At 41.2% G+C, this 8,479-nt stretch overlaps 2 protein-coding genes and 1 long non-coding RNA gene across 12 annotated transcripts in view; 2 read left to right on the top strand and 1 right to left on the bottom strand.

Moving 5' to 3' along the window:
• The window catches only part of LOC121718788 (NACHT, LRR and PYD domains-containing protein 3-like), a 1,510,793-nt gene that overhangs the window by 186,294 nt on the left and 1,316,020 nt on the right, over positions 1–8,479 (top strand). The window lies entirely within an intron of this gene.
• Positions 287–5,694, top strand: LOC121718996 (lipopolysaccharide-induced tumor necrosis factor-alpha factor homolog). Its single transcript, XM_042104485.1, has 7 exons — positions 287–305; positions 1,133–1,209; positions 1,926–2,111; positions 2,904–2,954; positions 3,069–3,122; positions 4,723–4,867; positions 5,386–5,694. The coding sequence occupies exons 2-7, from the start codon at positions 1,149–1,151 to the stop codon at positions 5,492–5,494; spliced, it is 606 nt and encodes a 201-aa protein (XP_041960419.1). The 5' UTR covers positions 287–305; positions 1,133–1,148; the 3' UTR covers positions 5,495–5,694.
• On the bottom strand, positions 5,441–5,795 carry LOC121719036. The gene is made up of 3 exons (XR_006034093.1): positions 5,766–5,795; positions 5,575–5,720; positions 5,441–5,528 (listed from the first exon to the last, which is right to left on the bottom strand). It is a non-coding gene; the product is annotated as an uncharacterized LOC121719036 (long non-coding RNA).

Genomic DNA, 8,479 nt, shown 5'->3' with positions numbered 1-8,479 from the left:
GCAGAATGAGGAAACAAGGAGATGTTTTTAAAACAGATTAATGCAACTTTACCCACACAAAGAGCTCACTATCAAAATACACCTACGCTATGTGTGCAAGCATGCACAAACCAAACAATGTGTTTGTATGCATGTGATTGTGTGTGGTTTGTGTAATGTATTTGTGTGCAAATAAAAATGTGTGTGTGTGTGCCTGTGTGTGTGCATGTGGACAATTGGGTGCCGACAGCATTCTTTGGCATCAGTCCATTGTTTTCATTTAACCTCTGGTGTGTGTGGGGAGGGAGTTTCTGATTTCTGGACAGGTGAGTTCTTAGTTCTAAACACATTCTTTGGCTTCTCTAGGTCTCTGCGTGGCTGTATCTGTGTATCGCACGGTAAGAGGCTTAATTTATTTTATTTAATCCAAAGGAGTCTCATTAGATTTGTTTCTATGTACCTGCATGTTTGTACACTAATATAGCTTACACATATTTAACCTTATAGTGCTAGCAAAAAATACTTTTATTTCTGTGCCCTCTCCAACAGGAAGAAAAATAATAATATTTCAAGAATGTTTAATTTTTAGACTGAAACTACCTGTGTTTATATCTGTGTTTATGTGTGTGTCTGTGTGTATCTGTATGTGTGATTGTATGTGTCTACATGTGTGTGTGTGTGTATGTGTTTACATTGGTGTGTGTGTGTTTGTATGTGTTTACATGTGTGTGTGTGTGTGTTTGTATGTGTTCACATTTGTGTGTGTGTTACTGTTTTTGTATATGTTTACGTTTGTGTGTTGTGTTGTGTTGTGTTGAGTTGAGAACGTCTTACTCAGTTGAGCAGTATCAGAGTCACTAACAATTTCATTCCTGAATTGTATGGTTTAATAGTTTTCAAATCTGTTTCATTATTTGAATTCTGTATGAATAACCTGAATTGTATGGTTTAATAGTTTTCAAATCTGTTTCATTATTTGAATTCTGTATGAATAACCTGAATTGTATGGTTTAGACATTTGATGTAGCATGTATGCTCTATTTTACTAGTAAACTAAACCATAGCCGTATGGTTGACTGTGTGTGTGCGTGCGTGCGTGCGTGTGTGCGTATGTGTGTGTGTGTGTGTGTGCACGTGTACTTGTATCCACCAGAGCTCTCCTCATAGTGATGAGTGACTCAGAAGAGGTCAAGAAGGAGCACAGTGACATGGAAAAGGACATGGAAGCAGGTTAACACACACACACACGCACAGACACACACACACGCACTGACACACACACACGCACAGACACACAGACACACACACACACACACACACACATACACAGCAGGTTAACACATACACACACGCACGCACACACGCACAGACACACACACACACACACACATATACACACACACATGCACAGCAGGTTAACACATACACACACACACGCACAGACACACACGCATACACACACACACACGCATACACACGCACACACACAAGAACACAGTTCCCCTCTCTCCTGTTCTCTAGGTCAGTGTTTTTCAACCTTTTTTGTGCCACGACACACTTTTGACACTTAAATGTCCCATGGCACACTAACATCCTGTGTGAAGAAAAAATAAACATACCATAGCCTAAAATTTCAAATAATACACAGATATGGCCTTATTATGGCTTCTATGCAAGACCTGCTCAATAAAACAAGCGCCCTCTGTTTCATTTGTAGGTGACTATATCTAATTTAATTGTTGTTATGAACTGGATATGTGATGATTCTGTGAATACTGGATATGGGGCCCCCGTTGTACAATGCCTGCATACCACAAATAGTGCTGTCCTTCAGTATCCCTCTCTTCTCTTCTCTTCTCTTCTCTTCTCTAGGTGGTCCTTTATATCCCTCTCTTCTCTTCTCTTCTCTAGGCAATCTTTCAGTGTTCCTCTCTTCTCTTCTCTAGGCGGTCCTTCAGTGTCCCCTGGACAGGTGCTGCCCTCCCCCTCCTCCACCTTAACCCAGACACAGGCTCCTCCCCCTCCATACCCAGCACAGGGATACCAACAGACTCCACCCTACGGTCAGATGGTGCAGCCAGGTCAGATGGTACAGACTGCACCACAGCCAATGCAGGCTGTACCACAACAGGGTAAGAGTGTGTTGGCTAAATATTATTGACATTAGTGCTATTTTAATATGAGGAATACTCTAGGCTCTATCTTAAATATCTTAACAGCATATGAGAGTGAATCTTTGGTATGAATATATAGTTAACATTAGTGCTATTCTACTATTTTTAAGTTTGTTAACATAGCAGCATATTCATTATTTACCAGCAGAGTGTGTCCTAGCAAAGTGTTCACTAGCAGAGTGTGTACTAGTGGAGTGTGTAGTAATGGAGTGTGTACTAGTGTAGTGTGTACAAGTGGAGTGTGTATTAGTATAGTGTTTACTAGTGTAGTGTGTACTAGTGTAGTGTGTAGTGTGTACTAGTGTAATAATGAATCCTGGATAATTCAGTGCAGTGTTTACTAGTGGAGTGTGTACTAGCAGAATTTGTAGTATTGGAGTGTGTACTAGCAGAGTGTGTACTAGCAGAGTTTGTAGTATTGGAGTGTGTACTAGCAGAGTGTGTACTAGCAGAGTGTGTACTAGCAGAGTTTGTAGTATTGGAGTGTGTACTAGCAGAGTGTGTAGTATTGGAGTGTGTACTAGCAGAGTGTGTAGTATTGGAGTGTGTACTAGCAGAGTGTGTAGTATTGGAGTGTGTACTAGCAGAGTGTGTAGTATTGGAGTGGGTACTAGCAGAGTGTGTAGTAGTGCAGTGTGTACTAGCAGAGTGTGTAGTAGTGCAGTGTGTACTAGCAGAGTGTGTACTAGCAGAGTGTGTAGTAGTGCAGTGTGTACTAGCAGAGTGCTCTAGAATTTATGACTCCAACAGGTCCCATGATGCAGGCCGCACCCCAGATTCAGATGGTTCAAATGCAACAGGGTAAGTGTATGTCTAACATTCAGATGGTTTAAACATATAGTCATATGTTTGTTCTCATTTTTTATAAGAGTGTGTGATATACACTATGAGAAATATAAATGATGATTCGAACAGGTCCCATGATGCACGCCACATCCCAGCCAATACAGATGGTCCAACTCCCACAGGGTAGGTGTGTCTATTATTAGGCTAGTGACAATGGCCCCAATTTTTTTAGATACCCCTACCGGAGGTAGAACTAAACCCAACAATGTTTTTCCTCATCTCTAAGGTCTCCCATATATGAAATGGATTCTTGGCTAAAAATATTTTACTGCTAAGATTGTTAAATTAACAGATATTGTTATACACCCCAAAACCAAAAAAGGACTAAAATATAGCCTGTCCGTATTGGAGTTAAGGCATATAAATCAGTGCAGATCAATCACACAAGCTCTGAGACCTTTGAAACTTGGCATGTTTATAGTCAGGAAGTTACTTTACCTACTAGAAAAGACTGGATGTGAATATCTTAATGAGTAGAGACATGTAAACATACACCTAAAATAAGCGGACATGCAAAAAAATAATATCTATGCAGAATGTTTTCATTTACTTTGTGGCTGCTTTGCCAGGGATTATCATAGAAACACATATGATGGCTTGTTGGAAAGGTGGGGTTGTACTGAATCCAGGTGTGTTTATTATGTGTAGATCAACTCCCATAGGGTGCGTGTGTCTATTACGTGTAGATCATTTGGTTCAACTCCCTTAGGGTGTGTGTGTTTATTATGTGTAGATCATTTGGTTCAACTCCCATAGGGTAGGTGTGTCTATTATGTGTAGATCAACTCCAATAGGGTACGTGTGTCTATTACCGTATGTGCAGCCAATACTTCACAATAGTATTTGATCAATGAACCTAACATCTTTCAGTAGCCATAAGTGTGTAAATTCGGACAACATCTGGTTTGGCTCTTACCGGGAGCACTTATTGCCTAAAATACCCGCTTTTGTTTAGCGTCCTCAGAGTTTGGTGCTGGGCTGGTGTGTGTCCTGGTGTGCGCCCAACCCATTAGACCCAGGTCCGGAGACCACTGGTGGTCCGCGAGCAGACATGGTAAAATATAATTTAGATGAGTTGTTTGCAATATTGAACCAACTTGTATGTAAATCCAAACAGTTCTGCAACACTGCCTAAGTGCAAAGACAATAAGCAAGGTGGTTCAGTGAGTAGGCCTATTGTGTAGGCTAATATACTGTTGAAGTAGGTCTCATCTTCTGTTTGTTTTTAGCTAGGTGGTCCGTGCGTTTCTTTTTTATTGGTTAAGTGGCCCTTCGTCTGAAAAATTGTGAGAAACGCTGCATTAGACCCATCAAGGTGCAATGAGAGACATCTAAATGTAGAAAACGCAGCTATAGGCCACGGGCGGTAATAGATCACTTTCCAAAACATGTTTGTTGTTGTTTGTTAACACAAAATAAGGGGTGATGTAAAGAATCATTAATAATTGCATGAAAATACACACACACACACCTGCATGTGTTTGTGCCCTGGCCAGTGTGTATCTGTGTGTGTGTGTGTGTGTGCGTGTGTTTGTGCGCGTGTGTAATGTTGTAAGAGTAATGTGTGTGTGTGCGTGCACGTGTGATGTTTCTAAAAAGAGTACGGCAATGGTCATATATTGTGTGTGTTTATATGCGCTTCTGACCATATGTGGTGTGTGTGTGTGTGAGAGAGTGTGTGTGTATGCGTGCATATTTTAAAAGAATGTAAATGTGTTGTCAGGCCAGCTTCTGATTTGTTCTGGGGACCTTGGCGACGTGGCTACCATGACAACGTGCCGTAACTGTGGACAGCGGGTCCAAACCAGAGTGGTGTATCACAGCGGCGCCTTCACCTGGCTCATATGTGGACTCTGCGTTCTGTTTGGGTAACACACGCACACACACACACAGACAGACACACACACAATTTGTATTACACACAATCTCTCTCCTTCCTCTTTAAAAGTTGAACCAAGTTCAAACCTGCCGCTGGCTGGTGTGATCCCCGCCTAAAGCGATTGAGAGCACCTGATCGGATAGAACGTACAGACGGCACAAATCTTTCAATCGGAATGACAAAAAACTGTCCATGTAAACATGGCTTTTGTCCACCACTGTCTGGCTTAATTCCTTCTCTCTCTCTCTGTTCCCCCTCTCTTTTCATTCCTTCTCTCTCTCTCTGTTCCCCCTCTCTTTTCATTCCTTCTCTCTCTCTCTGTCCCCCCCCCCCCCAAGGTTGGTGTTTGGCTGTTGTCTAATCCTCTTCATTCTCTCTCTTTCTTTATCTCTCTCTCCCTCTTCTCTCTCTCAGGTTGGTGTTTGGCTGTTGTATCTAATCCTCTTCATTCCCCCCCCCTCTCTCTCTCTCTCTCTCTCTCTCTCTCTCTCTTTATTTCTCTCTCAGGTTGGTGTTTGGCTGTTGTGTCATCCCCTTCTTTGTGGACAGCTGCAAAGATGCCCATCACTTCTGCACCAACTGCAATGTCAACCTGTGTATCCACAAGAGGATGTAGCGTTGTAGGGTGTAGCGCACACACACACACACACCTGTGTATCCACAAGAGGATGTAGCGTTGTAGGGTGTAGCGCACACACACACACACACACCTGTGTATCCACAAAAGGATGTAGCGTTGTAGGGTGTAGCACACACACACACACACACACACACACACACACACACCTGTGTATCCACAAGAGGATGTAGCGTTGTAGGGTGTAGCGCACACACACACACACCTGTGTATCCACAAGAGGATGTAGCGCACACACACACACACACACACAGAATCTTGTACACACTCACACTGTCACACACACACTCGCACACACAGACACGCACCCACACATACAATCTTGGTACACACACACACAACACATACAAACACACACCCACACATGCAATCTTGTACACACTCACACACACTTTTGTATGAGTATAATTTTGAGTGAAACACATCTCTCTATTCTGACTAGTCATTAAAGATGCACTAAGCAACAAATGGATGTGTTTTGTCGTTCATCTTTATGATACTGTGGCCATTTATACAATTAGGTCCAGTTTGTGTGTGTGTGTACAAATATGTTCATCCCCATCATTACCACAGCCAATTCATTGAAGTTCAAATTGAACTATTGAATAAATTAACTTCAAGATGGTCTATCACATTATTGCATTTAAACTAGAATCAAATATGTTTAAAAGTACTTTGTCTTTCAAATGTAGTGGAGTCAAAAGTACAATATTGCATTTAAAGAATCAAATGTGTTTAAAAGTACTTCAGGCTCATATTGCAAATGTAGTGGAGTCTAAAGTACAATATTTGTCTTTCAAATGTAGTGGAGTAAAAGTCACAAGTTTTCCAAAAAAAAAAAAAATACTCAAGTACAGATTCTCAAAAATCATACTTAAGTACAGTAATCAAGTCAATGTACTTAGTTACTGTCCTCCTCTATTCTGCTGCACATTGTGTGTCCGTGTGTGTGTGTGTGAGTTAGTAAGACCGCTCAACGGGAGGTTTTGAGCTCACACTGGAAAACTGCTTATCTAATAAAATCTAATCTTACATCCAGGGTGCGATTTGTAGGGGGGGATGGTGGGGATTTCCCCACCTCTGGTTTTCCTATTCCTACCTCTGCTAAATTATTTTTATCCCCGGTGGGGACAACATTTATCCCCCTCTGCCCCTCATATTGATTAATAAGTAAATTAATGCTACATATAAGTAAAGCGCTGCAACGTGAGAACAGTCTAGTAGGCTAGCCTACATAATAATCTGACATCAGAAACGCACAGTCACCGTCAGCACTCATGCTGCTGACACAGTGGCTGCGTGATAACTTAATTTGGCCTTGATCGTGCAGGACATTTCAGAATGTCGAGTGTGTAATCCATCATAAATGGCTAGTTTCAATGGAAAAGTTAGCTGGACAAATGAAAGAAAACGAGAAGGATTCAGTGAAGCATATCGTCATATTTTAGAACCTTCAAAATTAGAAACCTGATGCAACTGAGATGGAGGACAACTGCACGTAGAGTAGAACATAGGCCTATTGTCCGAAGGAACTTACATTAAATGAGGAGATATTTGCTGAATGTCACAAAAAGTGTTACAGAAATTGCTTGGCATCGCTTATTCAATGGCTCTCTACCGAAACACCTGTAGTTTGCGGAGGACGAACGAGAAAGCACTCGTTTGATAAATCAGCCAGTAGGCTAGGCCTAGTAGACAAATAACTTTCAGAAATAATCTGTACTGCAAAAACGAATGTTGGTGGGTATTTAAACTATCTAGCAGGTGTTTTAACAGCTGCAAGAAATAGAAGCTTCATGGTGTTTATGTTTTGGTTCGTAAATTATTTTCATAAAACTTCAAGTTGCCCTAGCCTACTCTCCAAACTCTTCACTGCACTGTAGCCAATTAACTGACAGTATGATAGTAGGCTATTTATTTTCTGTAGGCTACAATAAACACATTTACTTTTTCAACTTTTGCAATATTACGCACTTGGCTACTGAACGCAAATTAGCAGGAGAGAGAATGCACGTAGCATGTAGCGCAATGTGTAGGCTATTTGGTTACCAACTAACACTGTTAGCCAATTCACTAACTTAAAACATCAGTGCCATCATATACAACGTTTTTTTACACAACAAATACAGAAAGGATGGAGGCAGCAAAAGTAGTCATTTCAGATGGGGCAAGAACAAGGTGAATTGTATGCTTGTCAAAACGTAGGCTAGTCCTACACTGCAGCTGATCATCATACCAAGCACCACGGTAAACTAAAACTAAAATGTTACAAAGGTGGCAAAATTAATATAGGCTATTATTAGCCATGACATTACTAGGCTATGAATCGTTCGTTCATTTTTTTTTATTTACTTATTCAAAATCATCCCCCCCCCCCCCTCCCCCCTCTGGTTTTTACACAAATCGCACCCTGCTTATATAAAAAAGAAATCAAGTTGGAATTAAAGAAACTAACCTAGCACTTTCTCGTAAAATCATTCGACTTAAAGTAAGTCACTCATCCTGAAAACAAGCAAATTTGTCTGCCAGTGCGCCAAATTGTCTGGCAAATTTGTCCTACAAACAAGCTAATTTGGCTGCCAGTCTGTGACCAAAATAGGGATCTCTTCATGTGTCCAAACGGTCAGTGGCCTTATAGGGATCTCTTCATGTGTCCAAATGGTCAGTGGCCTTATAGGGATCTCTTTATGTGTCCAAACGGTCAGTGGCCTTAGATAGGGATCTCTTCATCTGTCCAAACGGTCAGTTGTTGCAGCCAACAGTTAGAGCTTCCAGGCAGCTGCAGTGCTACACTCTGGGGGCATGTTAATGAGTTACACTTCCCAGAGTAGTTTCAATGGATTTAACCAGATTTAAGAACCCTGGATGTAACCTTTTAAGAGGAAAGTTTGTTATGTCAAGATATAATTTAGAAACTTCACAGATATACTCTAACTTCTGACAGTGATCGGTTGTGGTAGCGGT

Source organism: Alosa sapidissima, chromosome 9, assembly GCF_018492685.1.
Source record: "Alosa sapidissima isolate fAloSap1 chromosome 9, fAloSap1.pri, whole genome shotgun sequence".
Lineage (NCBI taxonomy): Eukaryota > Metazoa > Chordata > Actinopteri > Clupeiformes > Clupeidae > Alosa > Alosa sapidissima.
The sequence above is the reverse complement of the archived record's forward strand: the minus strand, read 5'-3'. Positions and strand labels throughout refer to the sequence as shown.

What these genes read in the sequence shown, in the direction of transcription:
- LOC121718996 (XM_042104485.1), top strand. Translation starts at nt 1,149, where the DNA reads ATGAGTGACTCAGAAGAGGTCAAGAAGGAGCACAGTGACATGGAAAAG. An exon ending in GGAAAAGGACATGGAAGCAG is followed by an intron (nt 1,210 to 1,925) that starts GTTAACACACAC and finishes TCTCTTCTCTAG; the next exon opens with GCGGTCCTTCAGTGTCCCCT. An exon ending in GATGGTTCAAATGCAACAGG is followed by an intron (nt 2,955 to 3,068) that starts GTAAGTGTATGT and finishes TGATTCGAACAG; the next exon opens with GTCCCATGATGCACGCCACA.